Source organism: Gobio gobio (genome assembly GCF_949357685.1).
Source record: "Gobio gobio genome assembly, chromosome: 12".
NCBI classification, from domain to species: Eukaryota; Metazoa; Chordata; class Actinopteri; order Cypriniformes; family Gobionidae; genus Gobio; species Gobio gobio.
Window position 1 is genome coordinate 51033081 of NC_137105.1, and position 24606 is coordinate 51057686.

General features: G+C 36.3%; 1 protein-coding gene across 1 annotated transcript in view; it reads left to right on the forward strand.

Annotated features, from left to right (window-relative positions):
- Positions 1–11916: 11916 nt before the first annotated feature.
- prkg3 (protein kinase cGMP-dependent 3) overlaps positions 11917–24606 on the forward strand; it is a 28132-nt gene continuing 15442 nt past the window's right edge. Inside the window, exons 1-13 of the mRNA XM_079830552.1 lie at positions 11917–11958; positions 12104–12158; positions 13539–13665; positions 13781–13843; positions 14831–14948; positions 15068–15234; positions 18122–18235; positions 18311–18416; positions 18564–18627; positions 20800–20877; positions 22663–22751; positions 22870–22935; positions 24476–24523. Coding sequence (XP_079686678.1) covers positions 13578–13665; positions 13781–13843; positions 14831–14948; positions 15068–15234; positions 18122–18235; positions 18311–18416; positions 18564–18627; positions 20800–20877; positions 22663–22751; positions 22870–22935; positions 24476–24523 — 1001 coding nt within the window. The 5' untranslated portion in view covers positions 11917–11958; positions 12104–12158; positions 13539–13577. The remainder of the gene's footprint in view (positions 11959–12103; positions 12159–13538; positions 13666–13780; positions 13844–14830; positions 14949–15067; positions 15235–18121; positions 18236–18310; positions 18417–18563; positions 18628–20799; positions 20878–22662; positions 22752–22869; positions 22936–24475; positions 24524–24606) is intronic.

A 24606-nucleotide genomic window follows, 5' to 3' on the forward strand; every position in this document is an offset into this window, starting at 1 on the left:
TTCATATTTCTGTGAGTGATGACATCATTGTTGATATCAAGAGTTCCTGATAATAAAGAAAATATTACTAGTAAAAATCTAATTTCTATTATAAAGAATGAGCATTTTAACTAGTGAAAATTTGATTGTTGAAATCAATAATTCATATCCTGAAAATGAATAAATGTCAAAACGGCTTGCCATTGTATATACAATTATAGATATCAAGAATTTTTGTATTTACTAGTGGAATTGTCATTCCGGACATAAATTTAAAAAAAAAAAATTCTCTGATCATCAAGAATTAGCATTTTAACTAGAAAAAATTGAATATCAAGATTTCATTTTCTGAGAATGAATAAAAGTTAAAATGGCTTGCCATACAAGCATCTATAACTACTACTTATATCAGAAGTTTCTGTCTTGATGACCTGAAACCATTAATGAACCAAATTAATTTTTGTGGCACCCTAGTCAATAAATCCTTCCTATCGAAATTGCTATTTTGAACTAATCCCAAAGAATGGGAATTACTAACATAAACTACTGTAGATCTTCTAAAACAATACCCAAAAGAAAATCCAACACTCATTTCCTTTAACTGTCCTGTAGAACTTAATTATAATACAAGTACAGATATAGAATTTAAATGATAGTCTTGAAAATGTATTATTTATTTGATTATTAGTTGATTCTCATTTCAAAATTACAACACATGATAGCGATGAATCCTGAAATGTGCCATAATTTTGATGTAATAATACAGTTGTCTTGTGCATAACAAAGCATTTATTTGTGTGTGTGTGTCATGGTGTGTTAAGCACTGTGTAATTGTGGAAGTTTACTGGTGGGCAAAAAATTGCCAAACTAGCACTTTTAATGATCCTGGGGGGCTGAAGATGTTAATCTGAGAGCCTAATAACGTCTCGTTGAGGAATCAATGTGGTAATAATGTCTGAGCAAATCTGATTTAGACACTGGGAGTAATACAGTGAGAAGTGTAATCTCTCTGACACACACACACACACACACACCACAAGAGTGTGGAGTTACACATGCAAGAATTTCTCAGAGAATTTTAAAATTTGCTTGTACAAACATTAGTCCAATAAAATTATGTATAACAGTTGCTACATATTGTAAATTCACTTCATATATCAGGCATAACATTATGACTAGTGAATAACACTGATGATCTCTTCATCACCTGTTAGTGGGTGGGATATATTAGGGAGCAAGTGAACATTTTGTCCTCAGATTTGATGTGTTAGATGCAGGAAAAATGGGCAAGCGTAAGGATTTGAGCGAGTTTGACAAGGGCCAGATTGTGACGGCTAGACGACTGGGTCAGAGCATCTCCAAAACTGCAGCTCTTGTGGGCTGCAGTGGTCAGACTCTATCAAAAGTGCTCCAAGGAAGGAACAATAGAGAATCGGCCACAGGGTCACGGGCGAAAACAATCCAAACAATATTGAACTTCATATCTAACAACCAGAACATAATCTTCCTGCAAATGCCCTGATTTCACCCCAAACATAACCTCATCCGAGGTCAAGAGTAGGATAGAATGAAGCATTTTAATGGAGCAAGCCGAGCGTCCAGCCCTCCAGCACTGTGCCCATCTGATCCTGAGATACATGTCCTAATCCACACTAACACTGTAACAAGCTACAGATTAACTATTTCATCCCGCACCCCATCCCCCGCCCCACACAAAACACATTTAAGTTACATCCACAAGGGTTTAACCCCTTATCTGCCACCCCTCGTTTGAGAAAAGATGTGAAAATGCACTATCCAAACCTAAATGGCTGTAATTCAAGAATGCTTTGGAATATGGTCTTGTTTTTAAGAAGTCACTTGTGAAAGCATTTCAAGGAAAAAATTATGAAAGTTTAAGTTTATTATAAATCAAATGGACTGTACTAAATATTTTTTATTTTATATAAATATATATTTAAAAAATGTTTTACTCTAAACTTAATATAAAATCAAAGCGATATGTCTAACCGAGTTATGTTCCAACTTTGTTGATATCACAAAAATTAAAGTTCCAATGAGATTTTGTTTAGGCGTAATACCAAAAAACACACATTCCATTATAATTTGTTTTTCCGTAACAAATTAATACATTTCTGTCCAAATATCAAAACCTTGAGACTCAGACGTTTACGACGAAATGTGTTTTGTCAAGATTAGAAAAGGTTTAAATTATAAAGTAGTTGAAATAAATGTTGTAATATGAGACCTGACACCGCCCACTAGGGGGAGGAGCCTACTAAAATAATTTCGAGTACCGTTTCCATGGTAACACAACGTCCAATTTCAAAATGTTTTTCTCGGGTTGAGTTTTGAGCTCGTAAGCTTTCGAATGATACCCAATTTATGATGATTACTAAAATATGTGTTATGAAAAAAGGCGATAAAAAAGAGCCCCAAGCTTCCCTGACTTCCCAGATTTTTAGGTACATGTGAATGGATTAACAAAAACAAAACAAGCTAATAAAAGTGCATTTGGATGAGGAAATAATTGGCAGAACAAAAATAAAAAAGTAGCTCTTTTCCACAGCAACACAACTGGATAAACAATTGATGTTATATAATTTTTTAAGTTAAGTTTTGAAGTAATATTCCATGTTGGATTTACTCCTATGAAATGCAAATGAACACGTTCACCCACCCACCATTAATTTGGACATTGCTCTACCCCAGATCTGAGTATTTCAAATTAACCTCTTAATCCCGAAGCTCAGAGGCTTGCATTACAGTGAATACAAGCATAACCAACTCTTAATAAGAGCTTTTGAATTTGCAAAAATATTAGAGGCACGCCATTTTCATAGCGTGAAAAAATCACTGCTTTTATTTGCAAATGTGATCTGTAAAAGCATTATACATAACAGATACACTGTAAAAGATTGTTTACAGGATTAAAGTGTTATTTTACACAAATTTACTGTAGTCAGAAATGTACAGTGAAATGAATGCATGCTGGGTAATTTTCTTATGAGCTACTGTTAATCAACTGCAGAATCATGCTGACATCACAGTTACTGCTCTTGTTTTACTGGGAATTCACATGATAAAGTTGTCTTTAACCGCCACTGTAAGAAATGATATTGTTTAGTGCTGTAATTGTTCTGGAAATTGAATTCTAAAAGTCACCATGATGGAGATCAGTGTTGTATTAGCTCGGCATCTTGGACCCACTGTATTCATATTCAAATTTCTGAGCCAAGCCAGAAGTCTGACAAATGAAAACATGGACAAGCTAGAATACAAAGCAGCACAGAAAACTCCACAGCATAATCGATTCATGCCGCACTGCATGCTGGGTACCTTCATAGCACACATGCACTGTAGAGAAGTCCTGCAAAATCATGCTATTATTAACCTGGAATATACTGTCATTTCACACGAACACTTTTAACAGTGTAGCCTTTTGTCATATATCGATGAAAAGGTCTCGGAAAAATGAAAGTCGTCCCAGACGGATGTATACAGATGAGGCTTTTGCGCCACATTATGCTTCGTAACTTCGCAAAACATTAGCACACCATTATAAATTAGTAAACCATATTTAGAGCAGGTTGTCTTGAATCCGCACAACATAACATGATGTTTAGATCTTAAGAAAATCCTCACGGAATGACATGACATGCCGTCCGGGATCCGATCACGTCACGATAATCCTGACATTTCAGAAAAGTAAAATATTGTATTATTTTATTTTAAATTAACTAAGAATAATATTGTAATATATAGCGTGTACATACAGAATTAACAAATTTCTTCCCTCACTGCTCTTGTTTTACTGTGAGTTCACATGATAAAGTTGTCTTTAACCGCCACTGTAAGAAATGATATTGTTTACTGCTGTAATTGTTCTGAAGTCACCATGATGGGGATCAGTGTTACATTAGCCCGGCATCTTGGAGCTTGTGTATTCATATTCAAACTTCTGAGCCAAGTCAGAAGTGTGACAAATGAAAACATAGACAAGATAGAATATAAAGCAGCACAGAAAAATCCACAGCATAAATAATTCATGCCGCACTGCATGCTGGGTACCTTCATAGCACACATGCAGTGTAGAAATACAGTCTGATATTCCAAGAGAAGTCCTACTGTGGAGTTACTGCGAAATCATGCCATTATTAACCTGGAATATACTGTCATTTCACACTAACACTTTTAACAGTGTGGCTTTTGTCATATATCGATGAAAAGGTCAATATTTTATTTTAAATTAATTAAAAATATTATTATAATATATCACATGTACATACAGAATTCACAAATTTCTTCCCTTGATCATTGAGGATTAATTTTAGGGAAGAATATAATTGTAAAATGTCCAGTTTTACCGTGTGTTATTAATGCTTTTTTCTGTTTTCACATGTTTTGGTTAGTGTAGGTGGTTCTATATATTCCACTGTGTGTTCTTCACAGTGTGTGTGTGAGTGTGAATATGGATGTCTGTTTATGCGTGGAACATGCGGCCATGTCTGTGTGTGATTAACAGACTGGATTAAGAGGCTGATTGTACCGCGGTAATCTGGTGTCAGATTAGCAGATTTGACTGATCTGGTAAACTGTCTGTAATGTAGACACCTCCCACCTGTGTAAAGACACACAGCATTAACTCAAGAAAACCACCAAATAATCCCCAAGCACAAATGAACAAAAGATTGCTGTTTTTCAGCCGTTTACCGATACTGTTACTGGAACGCCACTGTTTTATCAGCTCAAGAATACATATTTTCACAGCACAGCACACATTGAACTTTTAAAATAAAACTCTTTTTTATTTAATAAATTTATATGATTGTATTTTATTGGATTATCAGGTAATTTTCATGTCTCCATTCATCACTATTGCATTGTAATGCAATTTTTTTTTATTATACCTACACCTTCCTTTCAAATGTCTAAGTGTAGATTTTTATATATTTTTCTAACGCTTTATACATTTTCTGTTCAACCCTGTCGAACAGGGTCATTTTAAGAAGAAACTAAATGAAACGTTTGATATTTAATCCTCAAGTGTCCTTCATAGAGCAGATTTCATAAACAAATTTGGGTCTCAGGTGTGATCCCAATTTATTTGAAAATAAATGTCATATCACTATCTTCAATAAAATAAAAATTCTCAATTTATGCATTTATTTTGTGATTTTTTTGTGTATTTTTTTATTTATTTACCTCTAAAAGCACCACATTTTATACCACTTTTTTTTACTTTTAGTAAAGATATTAAATCCAGTAAGTTAAAACAGCCAAAACCTCAAAATTTGGCATATGTTGGTGACATATGTTGGTATCAAAATAGAAATCACATGAAATTTCAATGGCCATATATGACTAATACTGTAGCATATGCTGAAATATATAAACTAAACAAACTTAACCTCTTATTTTATCACAAGTAAACATTGTCGTTTTTTTATTTTTATCATTTGTGTTGGGTGAGACTATATAAACATTTATTTCTAACAAATAACATCACATTTCAATAACTCAGAAAGAGTAAATGGTAACACATAGGTGAGAATAAACAATGCACATGAAAGTTGTGTTTGGAAGCATCAGCAAATCTTGCAATAGGACTTTTTATTTTTGATATTTTGATTATTTTTGATTATTATTTTTGATATCAGCTCAGTTCACTGCATTCCCTATGGGTGTCCACTTTTTTTGTTTTTTTAAACACTTTTTTGTGTGTGTTGAGGAGGCAAACTTAGGAAAAGTAGCCAAGTCTTGTACCGCTCAGAAAGGCTGGACAGAATTTACTCCATTGGGGTCTTACCAATGATAAATAACTATTAGTGCTTAACAGAGCTGTGCATAATTAGCATTCAAGGTAGTGAATTAATTAATCTGCCATTGAAAAATATTGGTTTTCTCAAAATAAAATGCTTTGTTTTGTTTTGTCTGTTGGAGTTAAGGAGCTCTGTCTGGTGACAGTGTCTGCATTTGACCCCGAATCCCCCAAAACAACCACACAAACATGGGCATTAGCTGTAATCTGGATAGACTAAAGCAGACAAAAACTGGTATAAGTGGCAGACAGTAAGTGGTAAAAAGAGGGTTAAACGTAGGTAAGAAGAGGAGGAGAAGTAAGGGATCAGAGGATTAGGATGGTCGATACACTTTATCTTACCCTCCAGTCTGAAAGATGACACTAAATCTGTTAAACTCACCCCCCTCTCAACTCACCCCTCTCTTCAGTTCTGCCAATAGTGAACAATGTATAATATTCAAACTACACTCGAGTTATTACAAACTAGTATTGCCAATGAATACTCAAATGAGTGATAACTACACTCTAAAAAATGCTGGGTTAAAAATAATAGCAATTGGGTTGTTTTAACCCAGCGATTGGGTTGTTTTAAGCAAACATTTAACCCAAGCGCTGGGTTAAAACAACCCAATTGCTGGGTTAGTCCATTTTCAACCCAACTGTATATATTCAAACTACACTTGAGTTATTACAAACTAGTATAGCCAGTGAATACTCAAATGGGTGATTACTGCAAGAACTCTGATCCGGCACTCCATCACAGCACACAAACCCCAAATCAGTTTCAACATGTTATGTATTTTGTCATAAATAATGATTCTGGACAGAATTGAGGGCAGGACGTGATTGTGAATGCAAACTGGAGGGCGTTTGACCACCAGAGGCCAGTAAAGCGCTAGTCAAACTCAAGAGGTCAGGGTTAGCGTGACCCTGTTAGCCCCTGATGGGAGATCCGTCTCATTACCAGCGTTGGGGAAAGTTACTTTTGAAATAAAGACAAGATTTAAAAGGCTGTGAGATGGGATGACTAATATTTTTTTTCTTGTAGGCCTATATTATTTGATGTTCTTACATATTCTTTTATCATTTATTAATAATAAACTGCATTCGAATGTTTGCTGTCTATAGGCATTGTGTGCAATACAATATAATAGGCAATATGTTCATATAATAATTTCTTAATTCCTTACTTTTTCTTAATTAAAAATAATTTCCATTATTTCCGTTTCTGATAATTCCAGGTTGCAATGAAGTTGTTAACACACTTAACCCTCAACATAGGACTTATTATCACATCCCCACAAATTAATATCTTGTGGCCACAACCTACACAAATCATTCCTAATATTGTGTTGGTCCCCCTGACCCGTCGAGGCACGGACTCCACTAGACCCCTGAAGGTGTGCTGTGGTATCTGGCACCAAGATGTTAGCAGCAGATCCTTTAAGTCCTGTAAGTTGCGAGGTGGGGCCTCCATGGATCGGACTTGTTTGTTCAGCACATCCCACAGATGCTCGATTGGATTGAGATCTGGGGAATTTGGAGGCCGATTCAACGCCTCAAACTCGTTGTTGTGCTGCTCAAACCATTCCTGAAGCATTTGTGCTTTGTGGCGGCGCATTATCTGCTGAAAGAGCCACAGACACCAGGGAATACCGTCTAGAGACCAGAGCCGTCGCACCCGTGGGGCACCCACACTTTTCTGCAGTTTTCCCGCAGTTTTGCACAAACGCTTTAGGGATGCAACAATTCTCATTATAATATTGAACCGTTCGGTACGGCATTCACGGTTCAATTCGCGCTTGATTGCGTTGTTTTTTGTGCAGTGTGCCTGTGAGTCTACGCGCTGATATGAGCAAATATCCAATCACTATACACAGTGCTAGACACGCTTGCAATGCTGGTGTCAGAGAGTTATAATCACGGAACACTAGTTATTCACAACCAAGAAAGTTCATTTTTTGCATGCGTTTTAAAGCCTTGGCGGTTATTCACGTGCTTATGCACCGTTTAAAAGCGCAGAGCGCGCGCACTAAGCTTTACTGCGCTAATACTGTCAAATACACACAAGGTTAACATAAACACAGTCGGTTATGTGTAAAGTGAAAGTAAATTCGCGCGTGTCTGTATATTAGATGCACGTCTTACATTGACAGCAGCGCAGTTTCGTGTTTTTTTTAGAGTGAGTAAATAATGACATAATTTTAGAGGTGAACTGTCCCTTTAAAGACAGCGTGTTCACCTCTAAAATTATGTCATTATTTACTCACTCTAATGTTGTTCCAAACCTGTATTCATTTCTTCAGTTGAATACCAGACAGTTGATGGTTGCCATTGACTTCCATATTATTTCCTACTTTGGGGATTTTAATGTTAATAAAACTACAAAAGACATAGAAAATCACTTTGTTCTTGACTGAAAAACTATACAGTAGCTTTAATAAAAATCAATGTATATTTTATAGTGATTTCTATGTAGTGTTTTATTTTTGCATTTATTCATTACATTTCATACTTAACCCTTAATCGCCCCTCAAGTAGGGTTTACGTTTGAGTCCCTTGGGCTCAGATAGACCCCAAGCTTTTACAGAGCGATTGCATAAGGAAATATAATTTTTTTACATGGAAAACTATATATCATTTTTTTTATTTACTTCTCAACTATACATTTATGCTGTGTTTTTGTGGGTATTTGGTAGTTTTTTACCTATTTACTGCACAAATACTTAACTATGTCATAAATTGGCTCATTAAAAATCATTTTTTTATGAAAAAATCACTTGAATGATGATCTTAAATAAATATAAATAGTTTTTGGACATTGCTCTATGTGTTAGGGATAGAATACTGCCATCTGTAGGTTTGTGGAAAAACATTAGGAATTATAGTTAAAGAGAAAGAGAGTGCAATGACCACATTATCCAATAGAGGTCCATAGGGAAGTTATGCAAAAGTTAAGCTGCCGTTCATCTTTCTTTTATTTGCCCTTTTCCCTCTCTTTCTCATGATTGTTCCATGTTGCATTTGTGCTCTAGTATTTGTCCTTCATTTATGTATGGAATTTTTTTAGATTTATGCCAGTTTTGTTGATTTTATTTGCCAGTTTCTATAAAAATGCTCTCTGTTGCAGTCACACATGTGTGTGTTTGTGTGCGTGTGTGTGCGTGTGTGTATGAGACAGAAAGTTCGTTCCACTTTGTGTTTATGCGCTAGGACCAGATCTTGATATAAATGTAGACATTTTCAGATTTATACTGGATTTAGTTGATTTTTTTTACAAACAAAGTGAAAAAAAAAGCATTTTTTACATTTTCCCATTCATTGCCAAAATCCAAAAAAATGCTCCAGACACCTGTGTTTGTGTTTGTGTGTGTGTGCGTGTCAGTGAACATGCTTGTTCCATATTGCATTTGTGCTCTAGTATTAGTACTTCATTTATGTATGAAAATATTTCAGATTTATGCCAGTTTTGTTGATTTTATTTGCCAGTTTCTATAAAAATGCTCTCTGTTGCAGTCACACACATGTGTGTGTTTGTGTGTGTGTGTGTGTGTGCGTGTGTGTATGAGACAGAAAGTTCGTTCCACTTTGTGTTTATGCTCTAGGACCAGACCTTGATATAAATGTGGAAATTTTCAGATTTATACTGGATTTAGTAAAAAAAAATTGACAAAAAAAGTGAAATTTTTTTATTTTTTACACTTTCCCATTCATTTTCAATGTGGGGTCAATCTGACCCCGAGGGACTTAAACGGTACATTTTTTTTTACACACCTTTAGAACAACCAAATCAAGCCCAGATTTTTTGTGCATGTTTAGATAGATTATGTAGGAAAATTCACCGAGTCTCATGGCCCTGAGATGAAGGGAACACTTTTAAAAAATGGAGGAAAAGTCCAGTGGGGTCAGCTGGACCCCAAGGGACGATTAAGGGTTAAATGCTGCTGTACAGCTCTGAGCTGCCAGTGTAAATCTTTATATATATTTATTATATATTATACTATTCACTAGGAATGTGTACAAGGTTTTTTTTAAGTAAAGTTTTAAGTTTAAGTAAGGTTTTTCAAGTCTTTTAAGTAAAATAAAAAAGTAGCATTTTTTTTTCTCCTTAACCCCTTTCTGTTCCCGTCGCCTAAGAATAGAATAGCAAAAAACTGATGTGACAAGCCATCAGAACCGAACCGAACACCGTGGTTAAAAAAAAACGAGGCATGTATAATATATATATATATATTATATATCTTGTATGTTATACCTTTTGTACCCTTCTGTCATTGTATTCATCGTTTTTATTGTTAACAAACAAACCACATCCATCCCCCACACTTTTGAAAAGCTTGCTACGCCTCTGATAGAGACTGACCACTGCAGACCGGGAACAGCCCACAAGAGCTGCAGTTTTGGAGATGCTCTGACCCAGTCCGTCACAATCTGGCCCTTGTCAAACTCACTCAAATCCTTACGCTTGCCCATTTTTCCTGCTTCTAACACATCAACTCTGAGGACAAAATGTTCACTTGCTGCCTAATACACTCACCTAAAGGATTATTAGGAACACACACTAATACTGTGTTTGACCCCCTTTCGCCTTCAGAACTGCCTTAATTCTACGTGGCATTGACTCAACAAGGTGCTGAAAGCATTCTTTAGAAATGTTGGCCCATATTGATAGGAGAGCATCTTGCAGTTGATGGAGATTTGTGGGATGCACATCCAGGGCACGAAGCTCCCGTTCCACCACATCCCAAAGATGCTCTATTGGGTTGAGATCTGGAGACTGTGGCGGCCATTTTAGTTCAGTGAACTCATTGTCATGTTCAAGAAACCAATTTGAAATGATTGGAGCTTTGTGACGGAGCATTATCCTGCTGGAAGTAGCCATCAGAGGACGGGGACATGGTGCTCATAAAGGGATGGACATGGTCAGAAACAATGCTCAGGTAGGCCGTGGCATTTAAACCATGCCCAATTGGCACTAAGGGGCCTAAAGTGTGCCAAGAAAACATCCCCCACACCATTACACCACCACCACCAGCCTGCACAGTGGTAACAAGGCATGATGGATCCATGTTCTCATTCTGTTTACACCAAATTCCAACAAAATACGCCAACAGAAATCCAGACTCATCAGACCAGGCAACATTTTTCCAGTCTTCAACTGTCCAATTTTGGTGAGCTTGTGCAAATTGTCGCCTCTTTTTCCTATTTGTAGTGGAGATGAGTGGTACCCGGTGGGGTCTTCTGCTGTTGTAGCCCATCCGCCTCAAGGTTGTGTGTGTTGTGGCTTCACAAATGCTTTGCTGCAGACCTCGGTTGTAACGAGTGGTTATTTCAGTCAAAGTTGCTCTTCTATCAGCTTGAATCAGTCGGCCCATTCTCCTCTGACCTCTAGCATCAACAAGGCATTTTCGCCCACAGGACTGCCGCACACTGGATGTTTTTCCCTTTTCACACCATTCTTTGTAAACCCTAGAAATGGTTGTGTGTGAAAATCCCAGTAACTGAGCAGATTGTGAAATACTCAGACCGGCCCGTCTGGCACCAACAACCATGCCACGCTCAAAATTGCTTAAATCCCCTTTCTTTCCCATTCCGACATTCAGTGTGGAGTTCAGGAGATTGTCTTGACCAGGACCACACCCCTAAATGCATTGAAGCAACTGCCATGTGATTGGTTGATTAGATAATTGCATTAATGAGAAATTGAACAGGTGTTCCTATTATTCCTTTAGGTGAGTGTAAATTAGTTCACCGCATAATGACAGAAATATTACAGAATATTGCTGTCCTGAAACTGCTTGAATGGCTAAAAGTGATTCTGCAGTGACACCCAGAGCTCAGTGCTGTAACCAAACCACTGCTGCTCCTGTAGACGTGCAAGCAATTAAGAATTAAGCTTTTCTCACTATAGCCTCCATTTTTTCTGTCCTTTGTGTGTTTATTATTTCTCCTATTTTTCTCCTGTTATGAGACACATCTGACGTTGATAAACCATAACTGAGACCTTCAGTGAATGTGAAAGAGGAATGTCTGAGCATGAATATTTTCTAGTATAATCACTTTTCCTTCTTACCTGTGGAGAAGGGTGGAGCGTCAGGTTAATGATTTATGTCCATCAAGCTGATCTTTCTGCCAGAACACAGCGATCTGGAGCGAGGGAGAGCTTGAGTGTTCAGGTAGGCTTCATTAACTGATAAAACTAAGATTATGGTCAGTAGAGATGACAAACAGGTATTATTTGGATGGATTAACAGTGTTGTTGTGCTTTCGTGGGATACCTTATACCTTATATTTATCTTCTACACCTTGGCAATATCCTAGGCATGTGACGGGACAGAGCGCTCTAATCTAAAGGACATTTCACATCTCTGCACAGGTATAAAACATTCTGTTATCCATCATGTTGACCACCAACCCTGTCTAAACCCTCAAATGTTCTTTAGCAGGCAATGGGCACAGGATTTCAGTGAACACCTCTTCAGTCATAAAGCGTACAGCATAGAGGGCAATGAGGCTAGCTAATCATTTCCTCAAAGGTTAACATCGGCTTTTAAAATGCATCATAAAATGGATTCCATTTAAATGGAAGTCATTTCTACTTATTCCTGACTTTTGACTAGCAGCATAAAATCTGAGCCAGTTTATTCTTTATTATCGACTGTCCAAAAGTGTCCATTTAGCCTACATTGGTTTTGTTTCTGCATGACATTAAAAAAGTTTTATCTGAAATCGACGATACTACAATAATAAAACGGTGTCTGTTTGTGACTGGCTGTATAAAAACACTCAAGAAATGTAAGGAAATGTGTGCTTTGTGATTGTCATTTCTGTTCTTCTGATAATGGCTGTTTGACGGATTGGCTGATGATCATAATTATGATGTTATGAGGTAAATGATAGGTATTTTAATTATTTGACTTATCAGAACAAGCATTAGAATAATTAAATGTAAAATTAAGGTAAAACCCTTAAAGGAACACACATATGCAATAAGCAGGAGGCTGATGTGCACATTAAAGGTGCTGTATGTAAGTTTTTGACTGTATTAAAGCATAAAAATACCATAGCATGTTTGCAGATATTTAGGAAACATGCCGAGTTCACACACCCGTTTCTCTGAAAAGCAATGCTACAGCCATAGACTGTCACCCATAGGATCTGAAGAGCAGTTTTGAAGTGTAAAGTAGGGTCGAGCTGCTTGTCGGATAACAGAAAATTGGCAAAGAGGCGGGACGTGGGCGGAGCTGAAGTGACGTGATGGCTAACAGACAGCAGACAAACGGCAATCCACCTGTCACTCAAAGTGGCCACGCCCTTAATTATGCAGAACTTTAAGGCTTTATATAACGTAAACAAATGAGTTATATAAAATAATTCACCCCCTCACAGTCGTCATGAAGGGCAAAATTAGCCATATATAGACCAAAACCACAATGTGTCCCAGACTGTAAACATGTGTTCTTCTGCTGTAAAGTTGGGCATTTTAACATGAGCTCAATGAGATTCTGCTCCTTCTGGAGTCTGTGGAGTCAAAAAACTGTGAGGCACACTTGGATGTGTTTAGAAATTTCAGATGGAAAATATATTTTCAGTATTGCTTGTTTTAAATTTGAATCCACTAGCCTGTAAACCTTTTTATAAATGCTGTTATTAGGTAATTCATTCATTTTGAAGACTGGTTCATTGAATCAGCATCAACTTTTTTAAACATTGCAATTAGCTGTGTGACGTGTGAGTTTTTACTGCTCTTTGTTAGTGTCATGCTGCTCTAGTGAAGGTGAATCTCATCAGGCCAATGGAAGTCCAACTCAAGAAAATCCGACAAATGCTGGAGAAAGAATGCCTGCTCAACCAGGAACTCCGGAACCAGAACCAGGAGCTGAGTAAGACCACTATATCAAGAGATGAATGATCACTGCCCTTAGCTGTTTTTCGTATTTTTGAGTGCACATTTGTATGGTGATTATTTCAATGCACACTATTGTTTTCGTATTACAGAGAAACAGCTTGAACAGAAAGAGAGATTGTTACAGGTGCTGCAGGGACGATTGGATGAGATTGGTAAGACAGAACAGACTGATGAAAACCATGAAAATAGCTTGCAGAAAATACAGTTTTGTGAGAATCATCCTTCAATCTGATGGATATAACAGATGATGACAAAATTTATGTGTTAAAAAATATAAATGATGAATGCTTAGTTTCACGATAAGTATGCAATTAATCACACACATTTTGTGATTAATCACAATTTAAAAATGTAAACCTATTGAAAGACCTAGTTACTATTCATAAAATATGAATAACTAATTATAACATGTTAAAATTGATACAAAATTATGAAGGTTTTGCTTAAAGCAGCGCAATTCATATATCCATACACAGCAAATACCCCAGTTAAATTCACTCTCCTCTGAGTTTATTTGAGTCTACAATCAAGTGTTAAAAGTAACACTGAAGTTTTTGTATTGTGTGATGATTGAGCATTAGTGATGAACACCTGCTGTTAACAATAATCACTGAAGGACAGAGTCACAATTTAATCAACAATGGTGACCATCAAAAAGCTTTTGTAATGCATTCTGGGTGCACCAATCAAAACTCATCCATGGCTCCCAGCATGCATTGCAGCTTGAATAAATTATGAGCTGAATTGAGTTCAACTAAAGCAAACACTGATCACCATAATGGTGACATAAATGGTGACTTGGTCCTTCAGTGATTCTGCTTATTAACAGCAGGTGTTCATCACTAATGCTCAATCATCAGTCAATGAATCACTTAATTATCTCATTAACTTTAACGCTGCTTTAGTGTTACTTTAACACTCTTGAGTGTGGACTCAAATAAACTCAGAGGAGTGTTAATTTAACACTGTTTTTTTTGCTGTGTATACATACATTTTTGGCGATTTAAAAACATGGAAGAACTAACATTCGAAGCATTCAGCTGAAGTAATTTTTTTCACAATATTATAAATAAATAACGCAAAAGAGTTTTATACATTAAGATATGTTCATTTGACTCACTTCTAATGTTGTCTGTCAGATCCTCAACAAAACAGTAATGAAACGCCTGAGGTTCGACAGAGTCGGGCAGCTGTCATGGCCCCGGAGCAAGTAACAGTCCTGGAAATCACTGCCAATAGAGTAAAAAAAACTGCCAGGTAACTTATACTAATCAATAATCTAATCCAACACTTTCTTAAAATAAATAAATCAATACTTTTGTTTTACTAACCTCAAAAGTTACTTCATGCTTTGTTTGTATGTGTATGGTATTCAGTGAGGCGGCTCAGATCGCAAAGGCCATCGGTAAGAACGACTTTCTCCGTCGTCTGGATGAGGAGCAGATCAGTATGATGGTTGAACTGATGAAGGTTCAGGACTGTCGTCCTGGGGATGTCATCATCAGAGAGGGCACAGATGGAGACAGCATGTACATTGTCGCTGGTGTGTATGTGTAAGGAGAACTAACTGCATGCTAAGTTAAGTGTTGCTGAATTCGTAAATGCATACTTACAGACATCAAGAGTCAGGGCATGAATCTCAACAATGGTGACCATCAAAAAGCTTTTGCAATGCATTCTGGGTGCACCAATCAAAACTCATCCATGGCATGCATTGCAGCATGAATTAATTATCAGCTGAATTAAGCTTAACTAAAGCAAACACCGATCACCATAATGATGACTGGGGTAATATGCAGCTACAAATTCAGCCAGTGTTTTAAACCCTGTTCATATGTTATTCGTTTTATTTGGGGAGGTGGGTCATGTAATAATTACCAGAGCTTCTCTGCTATTTTATTTCCGTCAGAATCATCTCAGTAAGAGCCCCAGACGCCAGGGCGTGTTCATGTGCCTGTAAAGATTACAGCGTCTTTTACCTTTTATAAAACAGCCTGTAAAATAAGCCCAGGTGCTAGGAGTCCTGTGTAGGCCTACATTACAGATGTCCACAGTAACAATTACTTTACAAATATACCAACACGTTCTCACTCCCAACTCATCACATATTGACGCTTGGTCAGGACCCCTCGGTGTCACTTTCTAACGCACATGTGCTCCATTGATTTCAGTTGTTTGCCCAATGCGTCAGATCAAGACACATTTAATTATTTGCATTTGTAAAAGTAGACATGATTTTATGAATATTTATAGGCTACTTTTATATTTTGTAGCAACTAACCCCACTCCTACCCTAAACCTACCCACTTCTCAACAATATAAAACACGTAACAGGCAAATAAAAGTACAGTCACAGGTATTTATTGCAAAAACTGACCAACAACAGTATAAAAGTATTAACTCGTGTTGCATTCCAAGTCTTCTGAAGTCATGCGATATCTTCATGTGAAGAACAGAGTTGATCTTAATGTTTTAATCGCTGAAATGATCCCGCCGCTCCGTGAACACACACACACACACACACACACACACACACACACACACACACACACACACACACACACACACACACACACACACACACACACACACACACACACACTCAGTCATATCTCATTCAAAAGATACACCGACTCTTGAGCAGGACGTGATCGGTCACAAGACACACGAGAGCCAATGACATTTCACTATCAAAGCTGACGTAACGTTTCTTCGGGTGGCAGTTTTTGAATGTGTGCATGATCTACGGCGGATGGGGACCCTGATCGCTTTTGGGGATTTTCTTCACACACATCAATCGTTTGGCCTCGCAACTCTTGGAATATTTGTACTTTTTGAAAAAATTGTGCCTGCAGTTGCATCTGCTGTTATATCCTGTGTTTTATATTTATATACAACACACAACTGGATGGGTTAAGGGATGGGATGGAGTTGGGTTACGTGTTCAAACGTGTTTAAATAGCGTAAATAAAAATATAAATAAATAAATGTAAATAAAAGTATGCTGGCTGATTAAATTGAGAATCACACTCCAACATGTCATAATGGCAAAATCATAACCCAATATATCATTTCATCATAATGATAACGTCCCCATACCCAATGCGTCTGTGTATGACGCCAAAGGTTTCTCACTGAAATCAATGAAGGTCGAAAAATGACACTAAAGGGGTCCCTGTGTGTTAAAAAGTGACGCCGAAGGGAACTAACCAAGCGTCAATATGTGACGAGTTGGGAGTGAGAACGTGTTGCATACACTACCAGTCAAAAATTTGGAATAATAAATTAATAAATTAATTAAGTCTCTTATGCTCACTAAGATTTCATAGTAAAAAGAGTAATTTAGCAACAAACAAACAAAAACTGTAAAGCCACATAATTTTTTTTGCGCAATTTCATATTTTTGTGGATACACAAAAAAACTGATTTTTCAGGTTTATTTGATAAATATAAAGTTCAGTGAAATGTATTTAGTTGAAACAGAAACCTTTTGTAATATTACAAATGTCTCACTTTTGATCAATTTAAGGCCTCCTTAAAAGGCGAACAAAAGCCTTCCTTCCTTCCTTCCTCCCCCCCAAACAAAAACTGTTTTCAACATTGAGAATAATAATAAGGGTCACGTGATCTTTCTGAAGGATCATGTGACACTGAAGACTGGAGTAACGATGCTGTAAATTCAGCTTTCATCACAGGAATAAATTACATTCTAAGATATAGGGAAATAGAATTTTTGGTAAAACTTTATAACAACTCACGCTATGCATCATTCATTAAGCATTAGTAAGTAGTCAATTCTTCATTTATAAAGCATTATCAGACATTAACAGACATTAGTAAGCACTTTATACATACAGCTGTAAATGCTTTATTCTTGCATATTTATAATGTGTTTAATAATTGTATTTTCATACTTTATTAATGATCAATCTAAATTAAGTATTTCATTATTTACAAACCAGTTGTCAGTGGTTCAGAAGATCATTTAGAAAGTGTATGTAAATGATTAATAAACTATTTAAATGTACATTTATACATCTTATTATTTAGACATACAGTATAGTAGTTACTCAGTGTGTTAATAAATGATTTATTAACTATATTTCATGATTAATTCAGGTAGTTATAAAACATTTAGTAGTTATGAGTTAACTATTTTTGTGAGCTCTTGTAAGTTCTCTTCTAAACGGAAAAAGGAAACTATCACAGTTTTACTGTATTTTTATTTTTTTACTGCATTAAAAATCTTAATTCCACATTTTTTGAAGTGTATGGTGAATGTCTTGATGTAAAAGAAAGTCAAGACGTAAAATAACTCAGTAAAATGTCATGAAATTCTCTATTTCAGCACAGGACAGTTCTCATTTAAAATGTGAAAGAAAATAAATCAATGCATATGTTTGATGCAATGCATTCTATTGTGATTCTAGTGGGGGAGCTGAAGGTCACTCAGGCTGGACGTGACCTGCGAACTTTGAGCTCTGGCGATATGTTTGGGGAACTGGCCATTCTATACAACTGTAAACGCACCGCATCTGTCAGAGGTCAGTTATGATTCTGATGTGGGTCAACTCCTGCTGATGTGGTAAAGAAGTGTTTTAAAACTCTCTTACCCACAGTCGTCACTGCAGTAAAGTTATGGTGTATTGAGAGACAAACATATCGAAGCATCATGACAAACAAATCCAAGATGAAACGAGAGCAACTCATGGGCTTCCTGAAAACGTAAGACATTCTGGGGTCACTTAAATTCAAAATATCAGATGCTTTGCATGTGGCACACTTTGAATCTCCACTGTTTGTATGTTGTTCATCATGTGATCAGTCTGTTATTGCTGAGTATGTTCTATTGTTGATAATTATTTCCACCAGGGCTCGCACTTTGAAGGCCCTGAATGATGTGCAGCTGTCAAAGATCATTGATTCCATGGAGGAAGTCAGTGTGATTTTACTCTTATAAATAGTAAAATTATTTATTATAATAGGGAAATATTGCAGATGTTGTGTCAAAATTTTGGTTAAAATGGTATTAGCATCTGGGAAATATGATTTTGCTAACCCACTTATGAAATTTAGAGCACGTTTACACATAAAGTCCAAATCTACTTTACTCTGTCTTATAACTATATGTGCCTGACAAATTGTATTTTACTGTGTTCAAGATTTATCGCTCTTAAAATAGGACCAGATGTGTTTTACATCGTTCAGAGAGAAATCATATCATCATAAAGTGCTGATTAATGCAAATTATATCCTGTAGTCAATCGCTGACCAGAGACCTTCAAAAAATGGCCATCATTAGGATTTTGTTGTTTGCAGTGGTTTTCAGTATGTCAAACTATTGTTTAAGCTAGTGGTTTTCAATCCTGGAGCAGGGGTTCAGGGGACGTATTACAGAAACTTTCTAAACCCCATTCATTTTTTTAAAAGTTAGACATCAACCTTCTTAGTATTCCTCAATCTATTCATTATAAACAACATGACAAGAAAAATAAATAAAATATAGTCTGTTTTCTGATTATTTTTTAGTAAAAAGTGTATAGGGTCGCTAGGGACCCGAGGTATGTAATAGTGTAAGGTTTACTTTTTTTCAGCGCAACTATTGAATCTCTGATAACTCTATTCACCATTATACAGGGGCGATGTCTGATACACAATGATGATGTGATGTACCACTCATAATTACAGCAGACAGAAAACAAACAAATACACAAGTATCAGCAGCAATTTACTGTAGAGAAAGTGTTTTATCGCAATTAAACATTAGTGGAACTGTCACTGATGGTGGATCTGGTGAAGAAGGTGTCAACAAGCACAAATACAGTAGTTTTGAGAATATGGTTGCGATGGTGAATATGAGGCAGTTGCTGAATGTACAGGGGAAATAACTCTGACAAGGACAGTGATGATGGAAAAAAACATGTGCTCAAATTGAGCCAAAAAAACAGTGTTAAATTAACACACTTCAGAGTTTATTTGAGTCCACACTCAAGAGTGTTAAAGTTAGTGAGATAATTAAGTGATTAATTGAGTAATGATGGGCCGTTAGTTATGAACACCTGATGTTAACAAGCAGAATAATAGAATGGCATACTCACCATTATGGCGATCAGTGTTTGCTTTAGTTGAGCTCTTGACTTTCAATTTAAAACTTTTTTTTCTGTCTGCTTTAACTGTGTGTTTATAAAACATATTTGTTATGGCAACGAAAGCACAAAGACATTGTCATCAGGTGTTGGTTATGTTTTGATAGTTACATAATCAGTATGTAGAGAACTGATATCAATTTAAGCCCAATCTCTGATAATATGAGTGATGAGTTAATTTTAAATTTTTGATTACAGCATCCCTGGGATGTTAACATAACATCAATAAAGACCCGAATATGTAATAATGATGGGCGAAACATTCATGCATTTAAGAGTTTAGTCTTAAGTTAAGATCTAAAGTTTATTTATGATTTTAAGATAAAATCTTAACTTGATTTGGGATTCACTATGTTTCAGTCATCCTGTTTTTATTTTGAAGTATCCCATCAGAATGATGGAAACAGAGTTAATGCGAAGAGTTTACCGAATAAATTCTGACGTAGCGAACATTAAACCCACGTGACGAATCGTCTGTTTCCGCTGATGGTGTTTTATTTACTGTTGGTTACTAGGCTACTACTGTCAACCGCTCGAACAACTTGATGGAAATGCAACTAATTGTTAATTATTTTCTTTTTTTTGCGAACTTTGACAAAATTCGCTTCACATTTGGATGGAAAGCAATGAATTATGGGGTAGAGGCCACAAAGGATCTATCTGTCGTATCCTTTGAATTGGGACAGCCTTCGTCGCGCCGCTATGATGCAGGGTTTCAAATTTTGGCCAAATGTTGAAAGAAATATTAATATTTCATTGAATCCCTGACTTAGAGATGGGAAATGACGTCCTCCTTTTTACAATGAATATGTATTTTAGTGTATCAGAAGTATGTTTGATAACAGATGACATTTTAATTAAAGTTAAAATTGTGATCGTCTTTTGTTTTGTACATCAGGAATATTTCCTTTTAAGCATGACATGAGGATTTAATGTCTCATCCATGTTTGTTCCCCTGCCAGGTGAAGTTTCAGAACGATGAAGTCATTGTCCAAGAAGGAGAAGAGGGCAATACTTTCTATATCATTCTAAAAGGAGAGGTAAAAGAAACTCATTATAACATTTCTATTCTTCAACATCCATTACATTATTTATATGTTTTATTTCTGTATGCACAGGTATTATGTAGTGCCTGCATTTATTGAGGGTTTAATCTAAATATGTGTTTTCCAGCACTTTTACACTAAATATATGAATCTATATGTGAAATTTTATTATAAAAGATTCTACAGAATGGTCAGTGTGTGTGTGTTTGTATTAAACATAATTTTAAATAGTCTTTACACTTAGTTTAGGGCAGTGGTGTAGTCTAGTTTTTTGTAGTGAGTATACTGTGATCCCCCCCCCCTCCCAGCCTCATACGCACCCATCCAACATTCCAATTTATTATAAGCGACAAAAGACAGTCAGCTGATAAAACCTGTGCTCCAGGTACCATATTCATGTAGTATAATCATTCTTAAAGGTATAGTTCACCCAAAAATAAAAATTGTGTTGTAATTTCCTCACCCTCAAGTTGTTCCAAAACTGAGTTTCTTTCTTCTGTTTAACACAAAAGATTATATTTTGAAAAATTTTGGTAATCAGACAGTTGATTTCCACAGTAGGAAAAAATATAGACTATGAAAGTCAATGGGTGCTGCCAACTGTCTGATTACCAACATTATCATCTTGAAAAAGGCTATTGAAGCTATCTATTGAAAAATGAATCTGTTTTCAATAGCTAATTACTATAACTACACTGTAAAAAAAAATTCAGGTCTCCAATTGAAAATGTTCTAGTGACTGATCACATCTAAATTTTTCAGTTGGCCAAATTGAATTTCAGTGAATTGATGCAATTTAATTAAATTGCATTTCTCTATTTCAAAGATGTTAGGGAAGAGGCAAATAAATAATCCATAATAATTTGGAATATATATATATTTTTTCTGAATTTACTGTGTTGTAAATATAATTTATTCTGAAGCAATATTCTCACCAGTGTTCAATCAGCTTTGAGATATTTAAATCTGCATATCTTTGATATTTTTACCTTTTACGAAGGGCATTTTCCCATAATCTTATTAAATATAGGCTATGCTTCAACTTTCATCTTATATTCTTAAATTTGATCTATAAATTAAATTAGAATAAGACAAATTAAATTAAATCATTTACACTGAAAATGTTATGAGATTGTTTTAAATATTTTTGAATATACAAATAAGAAATGTTGGAAAGAAAACATTAAACTAAACCACCGGGAATATCTAAATCTTACCCGGATACAGCAATGCTATTTTCTGATTGGCTGTTCGGTAGCTATATTTTTTATTTGATTGGCTGGTGTCCAAATGGTCCCCAATAGTCCAAAAACGTTATTGATTCGCAATCGCAACCACAGTCCGCAACACAGACGGGGTGAATTTATGAATGAAAGTTCTGTCACAAAACGATGTTGTTACGTATCCACACGCTTTTTTAAGTGGGTATATGGAAATCCTTGGCCTTTCCTAGTGGGTATACGGCGTATACCTGCATATCACGTAGACTACACCACTGGTTTAGGGTCCGATTCTCACTATTAACTAGTTGCTTATTATCCATATTACTAGGATATTGTCTGTGTATTAGTACTAATAAAGCACATATTAATGCCTTATTCTGCCTGACTTTATTCTACATCCCTTAATCAAACCCAAGACCTTAATTTAACAACTACCTTACTATTAATAAGCAGTAATTTGGAGTTTATTGAGGCAAAAGTCATAGTTAATAGTGAGAATTGGACCCTAATCTAAAGTGTGACCAAAATCTTACTTAAAGCAACCATTTTCCATCAGGTATTGGTGACGAAAAAAGTGAACGGACAGCAGAAAATAATTCGTACGATGGGTGAGGGGGAACATTTTGGAGAACTGGCTCTAATACGGTAACCATAGTCTCTGTTACTTAGTGACAACATCATTAGCAGTATATCAGGAATAAATAATTGTTCTCTCTGGTTTAAATGTAAACGTCAACCAAATCATCTCTTGTGTATAATCCAGAGAGATCCTGAGGACAGCCACGTGCACAGCTGTTGGGGTTGTCACTTGCTTTTCCATTGATAAAGAGTGAGTTTGATGTCCGTCATGACAATATTACTTCACATACAGCGTCCTCCACTAATATTGGCACCGTTGGTAAATATGATCAAAGGCGGCTGTGAAAATAAATCTGCATTGTTTATCCTTTTGATCTTTCATTCAGAAAATGCACAAAATTCTAATATTTCATTGAAGTAAAACAATTGAAAGTGGGGGGAAACTCTCATTATGAAATAAATGTTTTTCTCTAATTCACGTTGGGCATAATTATTGGCACCCCTAGAAATTCTTACGAGTTTACGAGTTGTGTGTTTTTTAGCACACCAGGGTGACTCGGAGCATGAAACTGTCCAGACATGACTTCCTGTTCCACAGGAGTATAAATATGAGGAAACACAAAGGCCAAATTAATCATCATCACAATGAGTAAAAGCTCAGAATATAGTTCTGATGCTCATCAATAGATTGATGAGCTTTACAAAATAGAAAGAAAAGAGCTAAAGCATTGAAAATCCCCATTTCCACCATCAGGGCAATAATTAAGAAGCTCAATCCACTGAAGATGTTCTGAATCTGACGTGTGTGTGTGTGTGTGTGTGTGTGTGTATCGTCCTAATGCACGAGAGGAGGAGAGTTTGAGTGGACAAAGACTCTCAAGATCACAGCTCGAGAAGTGCAGAGATTAGTTGAGTCTTGGGCTCAGAAAGACTAAAACAATGATCAAACATCTCCTACATCACCACATGTTGTTTGGGAGGGTTTGAAGAACAATCCTCCTCGCTCATCCAGAGACAAACTCCAGACTGGACACGACTGGAGCTTCAGACAGACCCTGTGGTCACATGACACTAAAAGAGCTTTTTGGCAGCAAACACACCAGATGGGATAAAGTCCCCCATGCCGCTGGATCTTTAATGTTCTGGGACTATTTTTTTGGTGGAGGTCCTGGACTTCTTGTTCAGATTCATGGCATCATGGATTCTAGCAAATACCAACAGATAAAAACTCAAAACCTGACGCTTCTGCTAGAAATCTGATAATGGGCCGTGGTTGGATCTTTCATCACGACAATGATCCAAAATCAACACAAAAATGTGTGACTGAGCACAAAATTACCGTCCCAGACCTTGACCTGAACCCTATAGAGAATGAGTGATGAACTGAAGAGAAGAGCTGGAATCTGAAGGATCTGGAGAGATTCTGGATGAAGGAATGATCTCTGATCTCCAAACTCATCAGACATTACAGAAGAAGACTCAGAGCTGGTATCCTGGGGAAGGAGCGATGCAATAATTGGGTGCTAATGTGAACTAGAGAAAAACATTTATTTCATAATGAGATTTCCTCCACTTTCAATTGTTTTACTTCAATGAAAGGTTTGAATTTTGTGCATTTTGTGAATGAAAGATCAAAAGGATAAACAATGCAGATTTATTTTCACAGCCGCCTTGATCATATTTACCAACGGTGCCAATATTAGTGGAGGACGCTGTAATTTGTACATAATTCCTTTGGGAATTATTTAGTGTTTGTTTGAAAAATTTACATTATCCTTAATTTCTCACAGGATTTTTGAGGAGACCATTCCTTTTGAAAGCCTTGAGCTCCATGACGAGTGAGTTTTCCTGCTTTATGACTTCTATATTATAAGATATTCAGTCTAGTCTTCAGCTCCCGTGTGGTGTATTATTATTTTCT